Source organism: Prionailurus bengalensis, chromosome B1 (assembly GCF_016509475.1).
Source record: "Prionailurus bengalensis isolate Pbe53 chromosome B1, Fcat_Pben_1.1_paternal_pri, whole genome shotgun sequence".
In the NCBI taxonomy this organism is placed as follows: Eukaryota; Metazoa; Chordata; class Mammalia; order Carnivora; family Felidae; genus Prionailurus; species Prionailurus bengalensis.
This window is the reverse complement of record NC_057344.1, coordinates 181,125,251-181,149,526: the sequence shown is the minus strand read 5'-3', so window position 1 is coordinate 181,149,526 and position 24,276 is coordinate 181,125,251. Positions and strand designations below refer to the sequence as shown.

At 36.5% G+C, this 24,276-nt stretch overlaps 1 protein-coding gene across 7 annotated transcripts in view; it reads left to right on the top strand.

The window, feature by feature from the left end:
- Nucleotides 1-24,276, top strand: part of PCDH7 (protocadherin 7) — a 422,884-nt gene that overhangs the window by 51,926 nt on the left and 346,682 nt on the right. The window contains exon 2 of one of the 7 annotated variants that reach the window (XM_043572819.1): nucleotides 14,207-16,060. The exons of the other annotated variants lie outside the window; for them this stretch is intronic. Within the exon in view, the coding sequence (XP_043428754.1) occupies nucleotides 14,207-14,284 (78 nt within the window). The 3' untranslated portion in view covers nucleotides 14,285-16,060. Of the gene's footprint in view, nucleotides 1-14,206; nucleotides 16,061-24,276 lie in introns of those variants that run through there. 7 annotated transcript variants of the gene reach the window in all.

The window sequence follows — 24,276 nt, the reverse complement described above, 5'->3', positions numbered from 1 at the left end:
GCCTACAAGACTGGTACTTTTTCTGGGTACCAGTTTCAAATGCCAGAGAGAGAAAATCTAACTCCATCAGGGTTAAGATTTGAATCTTATTTCAATCAGCCATGATCCCGAGACATGGGTCATGAGGCAAAAGGAGTATGCTTAGGGTCGACCCCTGTCGCATGATATTCTAGAAAAGAAGATAATATGGGCAGACGCTGTCAAACAATAACAACAGTGATAATAATAAATAAGCATTCACTGTGTTCCAGAACCTAAACCTAAGTGTTTTAGCAACGTTATTTCATATAAATAGCTACTGATAAAGCACTGGACACTTGAGACTGTTTCTGTACACATTATATTGTTAATCCTAACAACCTCCCTATCAGCTACATGTTATGATTTTGATTTCATATTGAAGAAACTCTTGTTGAAAGTCAAGTGCTTTATTAAGTGACGGAGCCAGAATTAACATTCATGTCTTCTGATTCTTGATTTAGAGCTTCTTACACTGAAAAACTGCCTCCCTTCTGCATGGTGTCAGTGATATAAAATTTTGTGAACCATGGTGGGTGATCAGACCAAGGATACCCACAGCCCTGTATTAGATACCTAATAGTATCAAGGAACTTAACAAGTACAAGGAACCTTGCAATCATACTTTTTTTCTTATTTTTATTCTGTTTTTTTTCAATTCTTTCATGTTTACTTTTTATTAGTTTTGAGAGACAGAGAGAGACAGAGTGTGAGTGGGGAAGGGACAGAGAGAGAGGGAGACACAGAATCGGAAGCAGGCTCCAGGCTCCGAGCTGTCAGCACAGAGCCCGATGTGGGGCTCGAGCTCACAAACCCTGAGATCATGACCTGAGCTGAAGTCAGACACTTATCAAACTGAGCCACCCAGGCACCCCTTTCTTCTTTTTTTTAATCCTTCTCTCCGTTTTCTCCCTTAGCAGATATGTCACTTATTAATGCATTTAGCTGCAAGTAATTGGTAAAACATTAACCATAGTTAAACGAGGGGCTTACTTTTTCCTTATAATAAGATTCAGGAAGTCATTAGGCAGCAAGTTTTAGTGAGCTTCCCTCCTGCTCCACTGTCCTCAGGTTTGGGTATTCCTTCTCCTATTCCCAAATTGGATGCTGCCCCTCTAAGCCCCTCTGTTCCCATTTCAGGCAGGGAGAAGGAAGAGAAACAAAAAGAAAAATGAGAAACTTTCCGTGACCACCTTTCTTTTTTATCCTGAGGGCTTCCCTCCACAAAGACATTTCGCTGTATCTTATTGGCCAGAATTTTGTCTCATCCCTTCCCCTAGGAGAAAGCCAGAAATGGGGCGTGTTTTTCTTTCTACTTTTGGTAGCAATAGCCTAGGAAGACAAGGGAGTGAGCCAGCCTCTGCTCACTTCCTTAGCTCAATTCCTTAGCGGGACTGGAAGGAATAACTCAGGGACTTGGGACCTGGAGTAACTTGGGACCACGCGCTTGTAAGACCTCTGACAAAGGTTTACTTCACTTAGGCATTTCAGCATTTTCTTTGCTCAATTGAATAACTCCAGTTTCTTTTAGCTCTCTTAATAAGATTGCTTTCCAGCTTTTCTCTGACCTGTAGAGCCTCTTTCATTGATTTCTTTTGAACTCATATCTCTGCACATACCCAAGAGGGTATATACCTACATATTCCCAAGAGGACACCTGAGGACCACCGTGTTCTCTCCATATCCCTCCTTTACATTTTATAGATGTGACTAGAGAGGTCTGGAGAGGCAAAGTTCCATAGGAAATTAGCGAACCTGAACTGCACTCCATGTCTCCTGACTCTCAGGCCTGGCTTTCCTAAGCACGACTAAATAATAAGTGTTTGTATTTAAATCAAAATTTGGGAGCAAACTAAAACCACATATATTTTTTAATTAAATATTTATTTAATAAATTATTTATATATTTAAATTACAATTATTTATTTATTTACTTATTTATTCATTCATTCATTATAGGAAAAAAACTTTTGAAGTCCACATTCTATACTTTCAATTCCACAGAGTACTAGAAAGTGACTAATAAAAGAGGAGGCATTCTTTATTCATTCAAATCAGCAGATGTTTACTGAGTCCCTGCTATGTGCTGGGCAATATAGAAGCCATGGCTTCAGCTGTGAACAAGAAAGAAGAACGTTTTGCCCTCAGTAGAGTTTAGGTACCAGATTATATTTAATGCATGCATTGATTTCCATACACTAATTCAATATATATTAAGGGCATACTCTTTGTAAACCCTAAATGGTCTGTTCTAGGGACATGATACATAGCTTATGGGAAGAAAGACAAGATTTCTGCTCTTCCTGAACAGTGAAGCCAAAAATTATCCTCTTTTGTAGGGAAACACAATAAAGAACTCAGATACCATCCTCTCGCTACTGCTTATTAATGCAATGAAGCAAAGGCACACACATACGCACAGATAATTAATTGGCAGTATTTCTTAATCCGGGGATTGGAGCAGGTTCTAGGCTTGTTCGAATTTTTGATACATACCTTTTGGCTGAATGTGAAATTTAGTGAGATTTAAAACTGGATCTAGATTTCAGTTTAAATGTATTGGACTGAATTCTAACAACTTTGACTCTCTCTACCTTTAGTCCTTTGTTTTATTGAATTTAACTTGAATGGAATCTTTTTTTTTTATTTGTCTAAGTCTATTTCTGTCCAGTAAGGAAGTTGAAATTGATTACGCCTTGACTTTGTGGGCCATCAGAGAACCATGACATTCCAGGGTATTGATTTTGTGGTGTTAAAGGGTGTCAGATATAGTGTTAAGGTGACAAGAGAGAACTGGGTTTCAGATTGTAGACCATAAGCAGTCTTGGCTTTTGCTGAGACACGACTAGCTTCTTAAAGTAATGGAAGGAATTGTAACTCTTAGGTAATTTTTATTGCAGAAACTTGGGGAGATTTAAGCCAGAATTGTGTAATCATGCACACATGGGAAAAAAAAGTTTCACGTGTGATACATATATACGCTGCATATCTACATATACACAATTAGGAGGATGTGTATATGTGTGTATCCAGAAAGTCTGCTCTCTGTTGAGAATATTGAGGAATATTTCAAGTCGGTATGACTGAATCTTTTAAAAACATATTTCTTCTCACATTTTGGAAGCTGCTTAATCATTATTTGGCATTTTGTTTCCGCTATGCTTTTATTTAGTCAGGTACTGTGGGATGTGATGCTCATAATTCAGAAAAGCTAGAGGTCTATAAGTGTAACACTTGGTGATTTTTTGTTACCCTCCGGGACAGAGAATGTTGACAAGTACATTATAATAGGTGCTACAGACATGGACTGAGGAAGAGTAACCATGGTCATCTTTCAATGTCTCATTTTCCTCTGGATTTTTTTTTCTTTTTCAATTTAATGACCTTTAGTGAGTGCATTGAAAATAACATTTTGATTATAAGATTATTGTGTGGAAAACTCTACTGAGTTAAGTCCAAGTGTATCTGTGGAAACTAATCAGAAGTGCACCAGATTCATTGACTTAAGCCAATCCATCACAGTCATTTTTTAATTTATTTCCACATGTTCTTCCAAGTTCCCATTCTTGAGGCAGACTTTGACCTGCAAAAAAAGAATGAAATGTATTTTATAATGCATGTTTGTTCTGTTTTCTAACAACATAAGTATTTTGCTTAAGCAGATTTGCTAGGAAGTGACAGCTTTGAAAAATTGGACATAGGAGCGGCTGGAAACATTTCAGTTCCAGGCAATCTAAATAGTGCAGAGGGGAAAATGAAATATCACCGTGGTTTAAAGATGACAGTTTTGTCAAAGATTCCCTTTCATTCTTTGGCTTAAAACAAATGGAGTAAATCAAGTGTATCTGTTCGAAACATACATGTGCACCCGCAGAGGAAGCCCTTCCTAGGAGTTATTTCTTTAGAGAGAACCAATGAGAGAAGTATCTTCAAAAAATGTATCATGAGTTGGGAAGACTATCATTTTCTTGGCCTAATGATGAGTTTGGCATGCTTTGCAATCAATGAGATTTCACAAGGACTGCCTTTAAGAAGAGAGGAAAATTTACAGGCTTAACACCATCTGAGTATCGCGTTACTTACACTATTGGAGGTTCTTCAGAAATGTAATGATATAATTATTATTTTGGTGTGTGTGTGTGTGTGTGTGTGTGTGTGCGTGCGTGTGTGTGTGTGTAATAGAGAGCAAGCAAGTAAAACAGAGGAAGGGTTTCAATAAACCTAAGATTAGATGCTTAACTTTTTATGGATATAAAAAAATGTGATAATATTCTCTACCTGAAAAATGGTGGGCATATTTGAAAAGGTATAGCAAGTTTGACAAGGCCTATTTTTGAGAACAGTGTTATCACTGGGGCGCCTGGGTGGCTCAGTCCCTTTAAGTGTCCAGCTCTTGGTTTTGGGTCAGGTCATGATCTCGCAGTTCGTGAGTTCAAGCCCTGCATCAGGCTCTGAGCTGACAATTCAGAGTATGCTCAGGATTCTCCCTCTCTCTCTCTCTCTCTATCTGCCCCTCCTGTCCCCTTCCAAGATAAATAAACCTAAAAAAAAGTGATTCAGATAGTTAAGCTCAAATTTTCCAGAAGTCTACACTATATAGATTATGTTTCTTTTAGGACCGTCTTAAATGAATAGCGATCACATTTTAAATTATTATTTAACCAAAGAAGCACTGTTCCTTTTCTCATATGTCCTATGCACAGTCTGTAATATGCTTTGGGGATTATATAATAAGAAAATCGCTGGTAATTTCTGTCTTTCACATTCCACAATTACTCAGTGAACCGATTGAATGTTCACAGGTTGTTCTGTTTTTTTCCTGCTATGTAAATGAATGTATATTTCAGTTATAATTTGTTTCAACGCACTTTTGGCAAAAGGGGTTATGTTAGGACTGTTATGTCCTGAAACCACTTTCACTTAACATGACATATTCATTAATTCCTATTCACTGTGTGCTTAATTTGTCTCTTATCAAGGAGATAACTGGTAGTGTACTTTGTCTGGATTATTTCACCTAAATCTGTCCCATAAAAAAGATTGATTCATTATGCTTTACACTAAAAAAAGAAAAAAAAATCTTACAACATGATCTATTTATACATTTTACTTCATTTTAGGGCCTATCAGTTTTTCATGTTAATGGGATTGTCATTTTTATATATGGTAGGATTCTTGGTAAGGTTTGGCTCTGAGCCAGAATATTACCTATCCTCTTAACTCTTTGGAAACGTTGACTTATTTTCATTGCATTAGTGCAGGCTTCATTTTATTTCATGTCCAAGATGACAAAGGTCACTTCATTAGGCACTTCGTTTGCCTTTCTTCCCTGTAGTTTTCTGGTATCTTACACTAAGTATCATAAAAAAAATGTTCTGCTTCCATTAACAAAAAGTGAGCAGAGAACAAAAAGCCAATTATTTGCAGCACATAAAATCCTTATGATAATTTGGTAGACTTTAATTAAACTAATACATCACACTGCACTTATAAGACAAAGGAGCAAAAGAGAAGCAAATAATCTTTTTTTTTTTATTCTGTTAAGAAACACCATATTGGTTTTTGATTAAGTGCTTTAAGACTTGTGACCTATTTTAAAGAGTAAGATTTACTGTCCTTTTCATACAAGGCATACTACAAAAGTTCTATACGATATGAATTGGGACCACCCTCCCCCTCCCCCCCCAAAATTCTGAAAGTTAGCTATAAAACCAGCTTGGCTCGATTTTTATTAATTTCTTAGGATTTTCCAAATTCTTCAAAATAAAAAGAGATTCTGCAAATTTAGCGCGCGGAGACATGTTTATATTACAAAGAATTTTGTTTTGGTATTGAAAGTATTTTGTTGTATGTTTTGCATTGCCGTCCATTCTTTCTTTGATGAACCCACTGTCGTTACGAATGTGAAGTGTACCGTAAATTAAAAGGTTGTCTTTTGTAGTTGATGGATCTTCTCTGCATTTCACAACTGGCGTGTGTAGTGGAATTAGAGCTACTGTGTCTTCGTTAAATAATCTCATCCCAAAATCTTTGACTTTTTTTGAGTTGTAATTTCCATAATTTAAATAGAAATAAACCACTGAATTGGGAGTTGGGGCATTTAGTTTAATCCTAGGCCTCAGCATGATACTGAATATGTGTTGTCACCCCTCAGGGCATCCGTATGATCACTGGCAAAATGCAGTTTGGTAGGAGGTGATTCTAGGTGACTTCCTTATCTCTGCAATTACATTTCGTCAATAATTATTAATGCAATGTCTTTCTGTGTACTCAAAGTCAGTGTTTGATCATGATCATGGCAATCCTTACATTGGTGCCACAGTAGTTACAAAAGTATTTATGAAAACATTTCTAGAAATTCCTCACTATCGGAAAGCATACATTTTTGAAGCTGGTCAACCAGAAGTAACATTGAAAGATAATTATATGCAACTTAGAAATTCATCTGTTATTAACGAAAGGACACACGATCACTGTACCAATTCTTAACACTTCCAACATCGCTTTCATAAGCAGGAAACTGGATGGCTGGATTTTGTAAGTTTGTCCTATCTCACATTTATTGTTTCAAGACTCAATTAACTCCCTGGACATTTTGCTTCATTCCCTTGTTAGTGGATCAAACTCTTAGTGAGTTTATACATCACCTGGAAACATTTTGACCCCCTTCTACCCCTTTCTATGGGTGTTTAAAGATCTCCCAAGTAGCTCTCAATTTTTTGGGCACACGATTGCAATTTCAGTGGCATTAAACAACAGCCAAGCTTGCTATGATTCACTTCATCTTCTCTCTAACATCTAGTCCCTGTCCGGGCAGCTTCGCGCTTTGGCACATGAATAGTAGCCACTCCCGCTTTTGTTTCCCAAGGTGGCCAATATTGCCGTCTGAAGACAATAATGAGGATGGTTAAGTTTGCATCAGTTTATGTTTTTATTGGGCTTTAAGAATGGAAATGCATTAGTGCTCAGCTTTGGCCAGGTGTAGTTGGAACTGTAGAGCTGGGATCCGCTTTAGTGCTTTTGCCTGTATATTGAGTTCTGTCACTCCCTGATTTAGAAAAAAAAATGTTTCTTTAAAATATTTATCTGGAAGAAAAACGAGAAATAATAAAATTATGAATTAAGGCGTGTGGGATTTAACATTTAAGAATACGCTGTTCTAGAACAAGAATCCACAAACACTTAATGAGTTTTAACAAACAGTTGTTTTAATTTCATACTCTGGCTTTTGACAGGTAACTTAATTTGTGTATTTCTTTTTTTTTTTTCTTTTCAATGAACTAAGGGATTTTATTTCCTTTTTTACATTTGATCCTATGAATGAACCTTTCATCTAAAGTTTGGAATACACAAATTATATTTATTTTCATGCAGTTAATTTGCATTTACAGTCAGAGGTTTAGTTATTGAGTTAAAAATTACCTGAATTGTCATTTTCTTTAGTGGGTAAAGTCAAGCATAGTCTTCATTCTTTTATCAGATGGTATAACTATTTCTAAAATGCTAGCATGAGGCTTTTATAAAGAAGACATCTTTGCAGGCAATATACATTGGCTTTTCCTCCCTGAGACCTTTTGCCACTCACAATTCACCCTAATTTATATTTATTTATTTATTCATTTAAAATTCATTTTACTTTGAGAGAGTGAGAGCAAGTGCAAGTGGGGGAGGGGCAGAGAGAGAGAATTCCAAGCAGGCTCAGCACTGCCAGCACGGAGCCCAGTTTGGGGCTCAAACCCACAAACTGTGAGATTACAATCTGAGCTGAAATCAAGAGTCGGACGTTTAATTGACTGGATCACCCAGGCACCCCTGTTTATATATTTTTTAATTACGTTTTTTTCTTTTTTGATTACTGAAGTAGTACACCATTGTTATAACAATTTAAGTATAGAAATGGGTGTCTTAGAATGTAGAAGTCTGCTATAAACTCCACCCCAAAAAACAATCAGTGTTTTAAAAAATAAGTATATTTCTATATTGGTTTTAGAAAATGTTAATACAATCGACCCGTGAACAACATGGGTTTAAACCGTGTGGATTCACTTACAGGCAAGTTTTGCAGGACAGCAGGATAAATGTATTTTCTCTTCCTTACAATTTTTTTTTGTCTGTGTATTTCTAATTTAGGATGGGCCAGAGGGTTTTGTTGTTGTTTTTGTAATTATTCCATTGGTTCTTTCTACATGAAGACTTGCTCTAAGGAGAGAAAGTAGAGAAAGTACGTCATGATTGCGTTGAGTGGAATTATAGAAATGTCTGGTTTAGGTAGGGGAATCAGCTCACCGTCTCCCGACCTCACCTTGTATCTGCCTCATGGTTTTGCCTCTTCTTGTGCAGTTTCCCCTCATTTCCATGGATCTTAAGCTTACCTTTCCTCTAAGACTCAACTTAGATCCCATTAGTCAGCAAGCACACAGCCTACTACCCTCACCATAGTCTCTTCTCACTCTTTGGAGCTCTCATAGTTTCACCTACCTGGTTCTTCTCCTTTCCTCCCCACTGTTAGTAGTCTTTTATATGTGTGTGTTTGTATATCTCTTCAAAAGATAAATAAAAACTTCCCCAGAACCAAGACTGGTTGATGTTGCTTTGTATTTCTCTCCATGTCTTGTGCAATGCTTCTTACATGATTGGGCTCTATCACCTTTGTCATTCTTCCTAACTGAGATTCCATGATTGTAACAGTCAGTCTGTCAATAAATATTGATTGCTTGGCTGTCCAACCTAAGGCATTCTTTTGTTAGGGCCTAAATCATTCATTTTTTTTTTTTTTGAAGTCAGGGCACAGTACTTATGATGAGGAATTGGTATGATATTACTATTTCCTTTCCTTCCATGGCCAGTTCAGTGGTTGACTTACAATCTAAAAGGCTTCTTTTCTTAAGCACCTAGTTCAAACAGTGCTAGCAAATGGTGTGTGTGTGTGTGTGTGTGTGTGCACTTTCACATGTAAATGAGGCCTCCCTGTCTTTGATTGGATAGAATTTGCCTTATTTGTCTTTTTCTGTTGTTGGCAATGTAGACAACTTTTGTGTATGTTGAACTTTGTTATGTGTTCATAAATTTAAACAATTATGATAGAATCCTGAGTATGATAAATACATACTTTAGGAAACTTGCCTAAGTTTGTTTATTATGCCTTAAAACATGGCAAAAATGGAGACATTTGCAGTTATAACTTCTCTGTTTATTTTTAAAAGATTCATCAAAGTCAGATAAAAAATAATCATGAAAAAGATAATGCAGGGAAAAACATTTGGCTAGAAGCCAAAAGTCTTGTTTTGGGACCCTGATTCTTTTTTGTGCGATATTCTGTAAGAAGATTAAGCTCTCTGAGCTTCAATTCTTTCATATGTAAAATGAACAAAATTGTAGTTTCCACTTCACAAGGGATTGCAAGGTAAAATTATGAAAGTGTTATTTTGTAATAAACATCTATACAGGTGTGGCAGTAACTAATAATTATTATAATTTATGGTTTGGGATGCATCACTTAAAAAAAGGAAGTAGGGTGGCTCAGTTCGTGGAGCGTCTGACTCTTGATTTTGGCTCAGGTCGTGATCTCACAGTTTGTGAGTTCGAGCCCCATGACGGGCTCTGTGCTGACAGTGCAGCATCTGCTTGGGATTCTCTCTCTCTCTCTCTCTCTCTCTCTCTCTCTCTGTCCCTCCCCTGCTTGCAGGCTCTTTCTGTCTCTTTCTCTTAAAAATGAATAAACATTTTTAAAAAGTAAATAAAAATAAATAAAAATAAAAAGGAAGTAAAAGATGAAAACACCACCCAGAATTGTCCTCCTTATAGTCTTTCATTCACCAAACCCCATGTTTGTCTGATGTCTCATTTTGCACTTCAGATGATTTTCCAATATTTTAAAAAAAGTAACAGATAAACTTTCAGTATTGATAGGTGACTCTGCCCTGGGTTAGCTTCTGTATTATACGTTTATGCTCTAAAATATGAACATCAATTTCCTGTTCCTGGATTGTAGAAATTACCATCAATTTAATTTTCTATGCTATGGAAAAATATCTGTTTTTCATATGACACCTTTTCCTTTTCTCTAGATTTGAGTGTCAGTGAAGGACAAAATAATGAATATTCATAGATCTTTTACATATTGCCAATTATATGAAAACACATTCAACAGATACTTGTACCTAATCTGCACCAATTACATAGGTGCATGATTTAGGTTTGAAGCATACCTAATAAAAATAAGTAGAAAAATAGACACATATTCCTTTCAAAATAAATATTTCTTTTTAAAAAATTTTAATTTTATTTATTTCAAGAGAGAGAGAGAGAGAGAGAGTGGGGGTGGAGTGCAGAGAGAGGGAGAGAGAGAATCTCAAGCAGGCTCCACACTGTCAGCACAGAGCCTGATGTGGGACTCCATCTCAGGAACCGTGAGATCATGACCTGAGCTGAAACCATGAGTGGGACGCTTAACTGACTGAGCCACCCAGGTGCCCCCCAGATATATATTTCTTAATTTATGGTTTTAAAATGTTTGTTGTTGGGGCGCCTGGGTGGCGCAGTCGGTTGAGCCTCCGACTTCAGCCAGGTCACGATCTCGCGGTCCGTGAGTTCGAGCCCCGCGTCAGGCTCTGGGCTGATGGCTCGGAGCCTGGAGCCTGTTTCCGATTCTGTGTCTCCCTCTCTCTGCCCCTCCCCCGGAGCCACCCAGGTGCCCCCCAGATATACATTTCTTAATTTATGGTTTTAAAATGTTTGTTGTTGTTTTTAGACTTAATAAGGACATTTCTTTAAAAACATTTCTTTAACATTTATTTATGAGAGAGAAAGAAAGACAGAGTATGAGCGGGGAAAGGGCAGAAAGAGAGAGGGAGACACAGAATCCAAAGCAGGCTCCAGGCTCCGAGCTGTCAGCACAGAGCCTGGCACAGGGCTCAAACTCGAGGACCAGGAGATCATGACCTGAGTTGAAGTTGGATGCTTAACTGACTGAGTCACCCAGGTGCCCCAACCAATATAAGGACATTTCTGTTCCTATGTGTGAATGTTCAGCGTATTCTTGTACCTGAATCTGAATCCTATTCTTACTGTCTCCATCATTCACTTTCCTTCTCTTAGCACTACTCACCAGCTATTGGGAAGTCTGGAAAAGAAGAACTTAGGTTTTATAAGTTAACTTTTTATGGATAAATTTCATTAATTAAATTCCCAGCCTATTTCAGTCTCTTTGGTCAGGAAATGGAAACTGAGTGAGATATAGAGATGGTCTTGTAGAACGTGTTCCAGAATGACTTGGTTTCATCTCGTTCTGTGTGTGTGTGTGTGTGTGTGTGTGAGAGAGAGAGAGAGAGAGAGAGAGAAAGAGAGAGAGACAGAGAGACAGAGAGGCAGAGAGAGACAGAGAGAAAGATACAGAGAGACAGAGAGAGACATATTGACTGAGATTTAGAAAAAATTGAGGAGAAAGGCTGAGAGGCAGAGACAAAGGCTTGTCTATACAACTTCAACTGAATTGGACCTGACTGAAAGATTGGTTTGGTTGGATTTACCAGAGCCTATCTCCTCAGTGGCAGTGATCTGAAAATTGCTTCCAGGGCCATTTTAATTAGCTGATTCAAATCAAAACAAACACATCCTGGTGACCTCCATTTTTACCCTGGCCCTCGCCAATGACAGTTTTCAAAGCAGTGATTCCTAAGTAGTTCTCCATGAACTCAATAAGCTATCTGAGGTATGCACTTTTGCTTTTAAACATTAATCTTTAATGCTAAGGGAAGAATCCATTTTTCTTGGCTTCAGTGACAGGTGAATGTTAGTGCACAGATGCATTTGTGCAGGGGCTCAAAACTTAAAACCACAAAAACACGAAACCTGCTCATTCATAGTTAATTTATGAAATGAAATTTAGGAATGGAGTGTCATTCTTCAATATCATTTTAATATAGAGATTTCATTGGGCTCCATGGCAGTATGGTGAATTTATTACTTCGATGCATTTTATTTCTTGGGTGTGCTTTTAAGTTAAAAGTATGTCAGGTCTTGCAAATAGAAGATGAAACATTTGACACCTCTGATTTCCTATGTTTGTTGTGATTACTTTAATTGTTTACTCATTTATTAAAAACCTTGTGGGTAATTTTGCATAGTGTATTTCCTTAGAGAAAAGAATGACTACTATATGAGATAGATTAAAAAGAGATGGTAGTGAAATTTTAGAAATTTTAGACACATAATTTAAGACAGAATTACAGAGGGGAGAAAAGGGGGAGAAATAATATGCTATTAAAATAAAAAAGCATTTACTGCAATTCAAGAAAGATCTGTGCCATAACCTTTCATACGACAAATAATTGAAAGTCAAAGATAGCCATATGACTTCAAAATATCTGGATTAGGCAATAGTAATACTGTGCTATGACAAATAATATGATTTCCTTCATTGGTTATTCTCAAACATGCGTTCATTCATTAAATCAATTTTCACTGAAGGCCGACCAGGTGCCAACACGGAGACCGTAGCAATAAACAGAATGGACATGACATTTGCCTTCAGGGAGTTCATTGTAGCCTCGTACGGGATGTAAGGCTTAAATGAGTAACTTCACAAGAGTAGTTAAATATTTGATAAAGTCTATGGCAACGTATCACATACAGTAAGAGCCCATAACAGGAAGGTCTAATGTCTTGGCATGCATTACAGCTATATTGTTGCAGTTGATTTGGGAATAGGAAAACAATATCTGAAACTTGCAAATGTTGAGCTTTCACTTGTGTCCAGGCAGTTTTGAAATGAAATGTGCAGTCATATAGTTTGTGTAAAATAAGACAAACTATGTTCATCTTAAACGTACAATTTAAATTAGGAAGATGCACTTATCAGTGATGCCTTCATAGATGCAAGCTGCTTGTGTAATAGGACAGAATTTCCCAAGTTATGGTAATGGTTAGAGCTGCTTCAGAAAGAAAAAAAATATTCTTTGTATTTCTAGGAAAAGTTAACAACTAATTCAAAAATTAAGACATTTTAAAGCTGCTTAAATTTATACAGCTAATATTGATAATCTGTGATTAGAGCAATGCTTAAACATTTTCTGTCCTTGAATATGAATAATTAATTTCAACATTAGACATTACTTGTTGTTTTTTTTTACACCAATTACTTTCAAAAATGAATTGGTCAATTATTCAGTGGTATAAATCATTTACTTCTTTTCGAACTTCGATTCTCGTGTGCTGATGCATCGTTACTTTGGAAATTGAGTGGAATATTTATTTCTCTTTTCTGATTCTAAGTCTTAAAGATAAATACTTCTGGTAGTGAACTGTAGCATTCTATTCTATGGAGGTGATTTATTATTTTTTTGGCAATGTTCAAACTTACTAAATGTTTTACTAACCTCAATTGTGCTATCAAACTAGAAGACGATACTCTGTGTACCTTCTGGCACTGAGAGCAGAAATCAGCCACTTGGTCAGTAGCAAGTTCAGAGAAAAAATTAACACTATTTAAAACTGACGTTAGCAAAATATTTTGAAGGGATATTACCAGCACTTTATTTGTGCAAAGTAGATACAAAGTTGGAAAACATTGCCCTTTTAGGGTCATGACTTTGAGGGGAGAGTTATCCATCCCTGACCTGAGATCAGCAGGCCATTTGTTGATAGCATGTAAATTGCTCAGATTTCTGTAAAGAGACAGCTATCTAAGGATTGTTTTTAAAGACAAGAGAGCTACTTCGAATGGTGTGAACACTCAGATCAAGAGCACATCTCTGAGATCTTAGGGACTTGTAAATCGTAAAAACTGTGACAACAAAATTACCATTTCATTCTTTGTATTTGTAGTATAAACAAAGCCAGCATTCCCCCCCCTTCCCCCTCCACCCCTCTTCTGGTGACATTTCATAGCCTTGAAAAGCTTGAAAGCTGAAACACAATTCAATGTTTCTTTTACCATGCAAATATCTCTTGTCAGAGATAGCATCCTTGAAATTAACCAGCAGTATTGATTTAGATGCCCCAGGGTTGTTAATTGTAGGGAACTGTTATATCTCTATGACTTCTGAAAGAGGTTCTGGCCACTGCAAATACATCTTAAGGAAGAAAAGAATACTATCAGCCAAGATGTGCACCCAAGCTTTGGAACTAGGCTGGCAAAACCCTACTCACATTGCTGTAAAGCAGACATATATTTTTGTATTTTTTGTAGGTGGATACAGTGCAGACCACGAACCCCCCTGGCCACATTGAGGAATCGTGTAAAATGAATGTATGTGCTCGTAAGTGAAATACATGTAATGTTCCAACTCAGTGTGTTGGATCTTAATAGACCTGAATTGTCTTGTGCAAAAAGAAATCGATTCCCAAGGGGCAGGACCACTATCTGATTAAAATGAAGCTCTGATTGTGAAGAAAACGCAAAATGGACTTAAAATAAAATCTCTGCAAAAAGGAATCAAACTATACTTAGCAAACAAACTAAAAAAAAAATCAAGCTCTCAATATGGAATAAAGGAGGGATGTGAGAGAGGTTTTGCACTCTTATCAATTACTGTGGAGAAACAGAATCAAATATCGTCATACTCAGGAGTGTGAAAAGAAGAACAGGAAATCCTTTTTCTTTTGGTTTGCAATTGAATGGACTGAAGCAAAGAGTGGAGACACATCCTGTTCCTGTTTATAGTTAATAATGTGGAGATTAGTATAGATGTGATTTCATTTGCCTTGCTTGAACTAATTGGATGCATTATGTAGAAATCACCTGAGCCTGTGCTAGATCAACAAAGAAAATGGAAATGTATACCTCAGGACTGAATTCTGGGAAAATTAGACTGTTCAATGTTATTTAATAAGGCGTTAAGAAGAAATACTACTGCCAGTCAGGTAAAGTGAGAAAGGAGTGGACAGGAAAGAAAATAGAATTTAGGTCATTCTGATACTTGATGAAATATAATTCATTATGGCGTAAAAGCAGAGGATAGTTTGCAATGTATCTCACAGACATTTCACACAATTTCTGATTGAATTTAGGGTAAACCACGTAAATGTTCAAGGAATGTATGGCCATTATATCAATAGCAAACTGGCCTTTAAAATTTGTGGTCTTATGCATTCGTGTATGCAGAGGAGGGCTTTTTTATTTTGTTAAGAATGAATTGCATGCAGGAAGAACCTCTGTGCATTATAGTTATTTGCTCAGTTGAAGATACTGTATAAAGTCTCGTTTTTGTATGAGTATGGGTGTATTTGGATGCATTTGTGTGTATGCGTATATAAATGGAGGCAGGTAAAATTCAATGGTTAACCTTTGCACTTTAGTTTGTTACCTAGAATGTAAAGAGGTAGCGGAAACTGTCTTAAGCCATTTCATACGTGTTGTCATTACTAAAGATAATTATTCACAAATGAAGCAATTCAAATATAGACTGACGACTGCAAAGGCTCTCCAATTAAGTATAATATTTACTGCCATTGAGCCATTTAAATTAAGATAGTACCAATGTCTCAAAATAATGAGAGTAGGCTCCTGTGAAATCAGTTTGAGGACAGTTGGAAAGTCCTATTATATTCCTTCAGGTTACTTTTACTCAGTGACAGAGGATGTGAATCATGGCTGTTTTTATAGAAGAGACTCGGGAAATATTTGTGTTTTAACTATAACTTTTTAATATGCCTAAAGTTATAGTTTTTTTTTCCATTTTCTTTGGTCTAAATTAATTACAAATAATCATATATTAACATAGATAAGATAGTAAATATTTAAAACAGATAGACATATTTTTTGTAGTCACCGTGTGCCATAATAATTTTGAAACTATTGTTCTCTGGTATTTGTATTCATGTCTCTTTATCTTGCTGATTAACTTTATAGTAGAAATTTTTACCTCTTCTTTCTATGTGACAATCAACTGAAGTTGGTATCCTATCTATACTATTACAGGGATTTTTGTCTTTATTTATGCTATTATAATAAGTTATAAGTCTACAAACTCTATAATTCTATTGTATTGAATATTTTTCTGTGACCAAAATAATAAAATGTAACTGCTTTATAAAATGACAATATTTCCTATTTTAGTAATCTCTTAAAACATAAAGGGACCTAAAATAGGTTCATGTTGCTGGCTTTGGAATACATTCTCCACAATTTGAGAGTGAAGAACTTAGTAACTTTAGATAAAGAGAAAAAGTTTGACAGAGATAATTTCGAGGGTGTAAGGAGAAAAATACCCCGAACAGATTCAGGAGTTTTGATGTCAAATTTTGTTTTGCCACTAAACAGCTATACACACACACACACACACACACATATATATATATATATATGCTTTTAGGTACTCAGATTTCTTAACTATAAAGGATGGGTTCAGAATGCACAATTTTAAGATCATTTTAATTCTTAACTTCTAAGGTTTTGATAACTTGGAAACAGTACAGCACGACACTTAATACTGATTATATTAATACTCAGTAGTGATCATTGGTATTAAGAGAATCACATGCTGTTTTCCACTTAAATTGACCCAAAGCTGACCGCATGCCTTAAGAGTAAGGAGAAATGCGAATTCACACTTGTTTCTGTTCCATCCTTAGTCTGACTTTAATGGAAATATGTACCGAAGTATAAATAATCATGTTCTGGGATCAATAGGTCTCCCTAAGTTAATTGATCCAAGAGGCACCCAAGTACAAAATCACTCAATTTGTAACAGAAGAAACCTTTTTGTTCTGCACTGAGTTGAATGCCTTCCCTGGCCGAATATTAAAGTGCCAGAACCAGTTTTTCTTGCTCTTTACCCCCCAAGGATTGATCAGCACATGAAGGTCTCTGTGACTTCAAAGGCATTTCTGGACTCAGATCAGCCTGGTTGGGTTCAGAGGAGAAGGAAACACTAGCCCCTGATGTTTACGGCGGTAGGCTGTTTCATCTCATAGTCGTTCTCTGCTTAGGAGAAGCAAGGAGCAGAGGAGTCTTGCAACTGTTATAATTTCAGGATTAACGTTTAGTCGCAAAGTGCCTCACACAGAAAAGCAGTGCTTTTATTTTAGTTTCCTGCTACTACTCCAACTGGGAAAGGTCAGAGAAGCAGTATGAGGCAAAATGAAAGCATATACATGTCAATTTTGGGGCGGAGGGCTCATACTAACTTGCAAAGTGGTCTCACTTTCAAAATCACAAAGGTGGTATGGATAATCTTCAGGGATCCTTAGAGAATTTATTACACTGAACATTTTTTTTGTTTGTTTGTTTCAGTGAACTTCTGGTCATTTATGGAACTGATTTAGGTAATAAAATTTAATTCTGTCACTTTATTCTTTATTCTACAAGATGAGAATAAAGATGGGAGACCACCTACCAAGCCTATCCCATGACCCATTATCTCTAAGTAAAATGTTTACCATTAGCTTTTGATTCTTTCCGTCTGAAAAAAAAAGGGGGGGGAGGGGCAGTGGAGGGTGGAGGTGATTCAAAGAAAGAAAATGATTATAAAGAGCAGCAGTGGGGTAACTGTTAATGAAATTACCAACTGAAAAGTTATGTTCAGAATGCATCAGCCAGTTGGATGCACAGAAGTCAAAATTTCACTAAAATACAAAAAAAAAGGCTTAAAATATTATTGAGGATTGAAGTAGTTGCGTTTGGTGTTAATTCTGCTTATTTATTTATTTGGATGCTATTATTCCATTTCCTGGTTTTGATAAATATAAATTAGTTGAGTTACCAACAGTCAACTCTATAAAGATGATATGTTAATCGCTCAATTTAATATTTATGCCAGCCTCATGAAGCAGATGCCATTATTGTCATATCACCCATTTCACAGATAAGGAAGATTAGGCACAGAGAATTTGGGCAAATTTGCAAAAGTACAGACCACCAGGAGATAGAGCGGGGCTCTGAGTCTTGCCAGCCTGGTTTCAGAGGCTACATACACTCAGCAGGTCACAGATCCTTCGTGCCAAAACTTGAGGGTCCAAGTTAGGCTCTGGAACGGCTCAGGGGGACAGGGGTGGAGTTTTTGGTTCTTCGGATCACACATCTGTTAACATGAGTGAAGCAGATTCAGCATGCATGACTTCAATGTGAAAGGCATACAGACGTTCTCGCAGACAGAGTGTTGGACAATGGTAGAATCTGTGATAGGACGCCTGCTTTACATATTGGAGACAGGGAAGAAGAAATTCTTTTCTAACTTACTTTGCTTTGCAGGCTTAAAATATGTTACTAGGTAATATTTGCATCAAACATCATTTGAAAATGGAGACTTCGCTGTGGACGGAGGCAAAAGACAACTGCATTCTTTGAACAAGGAGAGCTCGCGCGCAGGCTAATGGGAATTCCAGACACACAGGCTAATTATTACAATGTCATGTGCGAAGTGAAGGGCGCTCAGAGTGCCTTAAGAGTGCAGCATCTGGAATCCAGGTTGCCTGGGTTCGAAACGTGGATCGCACACTTTACAAATTGAATGGCCTTTGAACAAGCATCTCTCTACCTCCATTTCTTCAGATGTGACTGAAAGTTAGTAACAGCATCTACATTGTAAATTAGTTGTGATTATTAAGTGAGATTTAGCCAGGTGACGGGAGTATGGCATGACAAGACCTCAGTAAATGCCGGCAACTCTTGATTTCCTTATTGTTGTTTTATAATCAACATATGAATAGAGTGTAGTTGTTGCTGATTGAGATGTTCATGGGCTAAAACAAACTCAATGTCACTGTCACAAGTGACACAAAATGCACCTCACAGAACAGGTAACTCCAAGCCTCGATATACTTCATATACTATGGCATGAAACTGAGCAAAAGAGTGCGGGTACAGGTTCTCTGGGGGAATTCATGAGTTTCTGGTCTGCTACAATTCAAATCTTAGAGCTCTGTGAGCCATCATTTCTTCAAACATCGACAAGTGAACAGAAACTGTGAAAGCTGAAATCAGACCTGTCATCATCCAATGATGAAAGTTTTTAAAAGGGCAACGAATAATTTTTGAAAGATCACTTTATCTGTAATTATAAGGGAGTATAATTTTCCCCAATTAGTAGTGACTTAAGCATTGTGAAATGTAAGAATGATAAATTATTTGTCAGATTATCATAAAAACTAAGGATAATGTTGATTATGATAACCCATCCATGAATAAGCAGCTACTATTCTTTGAAGATATTTAGTAATTTTCTATGATATATGATAGGGCTTCATTTTCAAAGTCCTTTATTAAGCAGAAAATGTGCTTTGTAATCTATAATAACTATGAGATTTGAATGTGTGAAATACAAACAAAATAAATACTGGCTGGATTGAAGTGGGTAATATTTAATGTCTGGAAAGTCAGTGGCTTTCATTTTAAACATTGCAATTGGCTAATTATATTGGAGAGGATAAAACAAATAAACTATCATTGAAAATGTTGTCTGTCCTATTTGAAACCATGTTTTGGATAATATATAGTGAATATTAATTGTGGCTAGAAAACCTAGACTTCAGAAATGTCCCTGTGTTCTTGGGAACCCATAGTATTGCTTGTGAAAACATGAAGAAGTTATAATATTCTAACTTCATTTCACAGTTTAGCAACTAAGCATCTGAAAAGAAACAGGGCCAATTACAGATTTTTATAGGCTATCCATTTCAATAATTTTTACTTTGTTTTCATGAAAGAACTGGCTACTCTATATTTTTATGGATGTTAATACCACCATAATAACTATCTTATGCTTCTTTTTGTGAATTTCTAAGGAGGAGTTAAGATTGGTGTAATTAAAAATGAGTATCTTCCTAGATTGTATCCTTAGATGTTAGGGGGGAAATGAACATGTCCTGTTTTAAGAGATTGGAATTTTGAGACCAGGTACAGCTCAGCCTGTTTTGTAACTGCCCAATTGCTTCCGTGGAAATTCTGTCTCAGTAGCAGGTGAGGGGGACCTAGGTCTCTCATTTTTTTTTCTTTTCTCTGTGTCTAGCTGTTAAAAGGCAGGTCAGGATGATTTTTTTTTCTCCCCTATATGTCAGGCTCATGAAAGAAGCAGACATTTGGTAGATGCATTCTAGAAAGATCAGAAACGGCTACCTCCTGATAATACATTTCAAGTGGATATAGTGCCTTCTAACTTTCTGCTGGTTGACTTTTTAAGACCCTTGCATATTTATTACATAAAAATCTGCCCTTTTCTGAACCCCAAATTGACACTTGATTGTTAAAAGTCATGTAATTGAAAAAAAAAATCTGTGTTCAGAAAGACCCTGATAATGTTAAGGAAACAATTAAGTTATCCCATGGGCCTTTTTAATAAAAATTCTATGATGGCTAGTCACATAAATGACTTAATACTCACATGGAGAAGTTTGTGAAAATGTTTATGAGGAAATGTTACATTCAAATGAATATTAAGAATCTGTAAACACAGGATCTTTTTATCTTTCAACGAACCATTTTCAATATTAGGAAGAAATGAAACACATAGTTTGTACCAAGCTTCTCTGGTAATTCATGTGCTCTTGTCATGTGAGATTAACATTTGGATTAAAGAATATGATTAAAGGGTTCTAAATTAGTGGTTACCAAGTTGAAATAGTGCAAACATTGAGACAGTACAATACAGCAATCTATTTCATGCAATATATTTCTTATACCAATTAATTAGCAGTTTAATTAGCCTGATGTTTCATGTTGTGACCTAAGCCATTGGACTCCCAAGGGGTCTAATGGAGACAATGAAAAAAAGGAAAAGAAAGCTTCAGAATTGTTGATGGTTGTGTCACATGGCACCAGAATTAAAAATAATATTTCATTTAGGGTTGCCTGGTTGGCTCAGTCAGTAGAGCATGCAACCCTTGGTCTTGGTGTCATGAGTTCAAGCCCCACCATGGGGGTAGAGTTTACTCAATAAATTTTGTTTTAAGTTTATTTATTTATTTTGAGAGAGAGAAAGTGTGCATGGGAAGGGCAGAGAGAGAAGGATGGAGAGAGAATCCCAGGCCGACTTTACACTGCCAGTGCAAGGAGCCTGAACTCACCAACCCATGCGATCATGGCCTGAGCGGAAATCAAGAGTCTGATGCTTAACTGGCTGGGCCACCCCCAAAACATTTTTTTAATGCTTTAAAAAATAATTCTTCATTTAAAAATAAAAGAACTTGCGTATGCTTTTTTTCCCTGGACTCAGAACAGATTTTTTTTAAAGGCAGTTTTATGATATGAAATACTCCCATGAATTAAAAGCATATTAAATATCTAAATGTGTGATCATATTAAATGAAGTACATTTTAAACAGCAAGTGACCACAAATAAATGCTTCAAGGCTTCCCTCAGATAAAACAGAAGTACTTCTCATAATTTTGAGAGCAAACATAAAAGATATGTATTAGGGTGATCATATTTTTGAATATATAATGTGATTCATAGGATTCTATTAAGAGCCATTGAAATGACTTACAAAGGGTTGCATTTTGGAAAGCCACAATGGAACTCTGCCTTTGGACAGGCCCTAGGAAAAAAACTATGCATCCTAGAAATAATTTATCAAGTGTGTGGCACGAAAGGGGTCTCTCGTCCTTTTCTTCCCTCCCCAGCGAGAACATATTGGGATTGTATGTGTTAGTCTTTATTGCATAAAATGGAAGCTTCTGCTGAGCCAAAGACAGTCATCCGCCAAAAGATTGGTTCTGCCTTTTCACAACAGCATAAAGAATGGGCACAGTTGTTATGAATATTGAGCTATAAAATACAACAAACCGTCTGGAAGTGCTTTTCTCTTCATTTTACACTGCAGACAGTTCGGAACATGCGAAGAAATATAATGATTTGAGGATCTGACAAATATCCCCAGATTTTGTCAAGCCTTCATTCCCAATCACTGATATCTGCTGGACTTATTTCATGGCCACATAATTAGGCTGTTCATTTCCTGTGAGTTTGCGTACTACAGTAGGTCCAGAGGGCTGCTTTTTTCTTTTCAGAAACTGTTCCATAACCTCTTTCGGCAGTTAATGTATGGATGCCATTTGGAACATTGCTGGTTATTATGTTACTCACAGATATTTTATTGTACACAGAAATGAGTATTTATGGAAGTCTAAAGTCTCTGTTATGCAAAATCTTATAAAGAGAAAGCTGTTAAACTTTCACTTTTTTTTCTCCCTCTGAATCTTTCCCTCGTCTAACACGTCAGCTTGAATTGCCTCTTTTTCATTTAGTAGAAATTTTTAGCATATGGAAGAGAAAGCATATACACATTATGAAGTTGTAATTGGTAATCTGTAATTAATTGTAACTTCTATTTTCTAAAATAAGGACAAATTTGAAATTGTGGTACAAAATAATTCAGTAAACATTTGTGCCAAAATGTTCCTAAGATGTTCCTAAGCTTCTTTTCTTTTTAGTTGCATAGTATTCTGTCTTCAGACTATCAGAAAATTGCAATTTAGTTTTGCTCTGATAGTTAACTGATAATGATCCGATTTAAGTGATCTTTCAGTTTAAATGTATTTAGTAGGAATTTGGATTAGTATATTTGTCCTCTCTTGGATTTCCTATAAAAATATATAGTTTAACTGTATATAATTCATAAATTAAATGTTTATTTATTTTTGAGAGAGAGAGGGAGGGAAGGAGAACATAAGCAGGGAAGACACACACACACACACACACACACACACAGAATCTGAAGCAGGTTCTAGGCTTTGAGCTGTCAGTGCAGAGCCCGACGTGGGGCTCGAACCCACAAACTGTGAGATCATGACCTGAACCGAAGTCAGATGCCCAACCAATTGAGCCACCTAGGTGCCCCTATAGTCATGAATTAAACGAACACCAATTATGGACTAGTGTTGGAGGCTTTGGATAACCTACTTAACCTTTCGTGCTGTATTTAAATGGGGGTAATAGTCTCATAGCATTGTTAGGCTATGAGGATGAATTACTAAGCTATGTAAGTAAGGTCAGAAATAAATTAATATATACATTGATTGCAACTGTCTAGCATAAAGTGAGCAAGTATAAATAACAGTATTATTAAAGAAAGGCTCAAAAATGTGACTGACACAGGTCACATAGCTATTCACCAGTTGAGCTAAGATTCCAGAAGCAGTCTTAATGCAATGCAGCATGGTGGGTGTTCTAAGTGCAATCTGCTCCCCAAAACAGACCAATAGGTTTTCCAAAAGTCTTATACTAGTCACAAGTAGGCTACGATCCAAACTGCAGGTGTATCTGAATTTAAACCCTGATTTCCTCAAACCTTGACAGGAATCTAAACTTGATGGTAGGAATCTAAACTTGTTTATTGCTAGAGACTTCACCACCTTTATGAATAAGCTTTCTGTTTTCGGAATTATTTAGAAATGAAAGATGTTTTTGGAATAATTTAGAAAATGCAAACATGAGAATCAAATAAAAAATGGTCAACTTTCAATGCACACTTTGAGCTGTTTCTAGGAGTCTCTCTCGGGATTTAGACATTATTTCTTCAAACAAACACTGAAAATATGTAACAGGTGTATTTATTTTTTTTAGTGGACGTCAGCTGGCTGTTTAGGTAAGCTCATAAGCCCACCTCCCCTTCCCCTTTCTTTGAATATTTGGAATTCTATTAATTGGAGGTGTCTGGCTGTTTTAGGGAGCACCTTCTGTGCAGTGTGCTTTTCAGTCATTGCCATATCCTTTGTGCTGCCATTCAGTTCGTTTAACTCTGAGATTTGGGAATGTTTTTATTTCCGTTTTCCTCAAATATTTTGCTGTAATTGTTTCCTATTAGCTTGTTTTAAAAGACAGGTTACCGTTGGATCTTTAAATTGACTTCTTTTCATGGAGCTGGTTGTATGGTCCACCCCTGTCCTGCAGAAGTTGCCATTACCTATTGTTTAGTCGAATTTGAAACTGATAGGCCTTAATGACTGTTATTACAAGTGTTCCACTCACTGTGCCATCTAGTAATATTGGATCGTAACAATATGTGCTTTAAAAAAAAAAAGCTTTCTCTCTCTCTTTCTCTTTGTGCTGCTGGTGACTGTTCAAGACTTATAACATAGAACATGATCAGGCATGGAAAGTATAGTCGAGCTGCTATTAATATTTGTGTACAAATTACATGTAGTGGATTGAGATATTACACGGAAGGCTGCAGGATTGCGTACCTTGCTGCCCAGAGTGTTGCGAGGACAGAACGACGTACTGCTTCTTAGTGTTGTCAACATACTACTGTGTTCAGGAACACGTAGTCCTAGTCATTTCTCATAAGTAGACTTCAGATTCCTTACTTTAGAATTCTATTCCT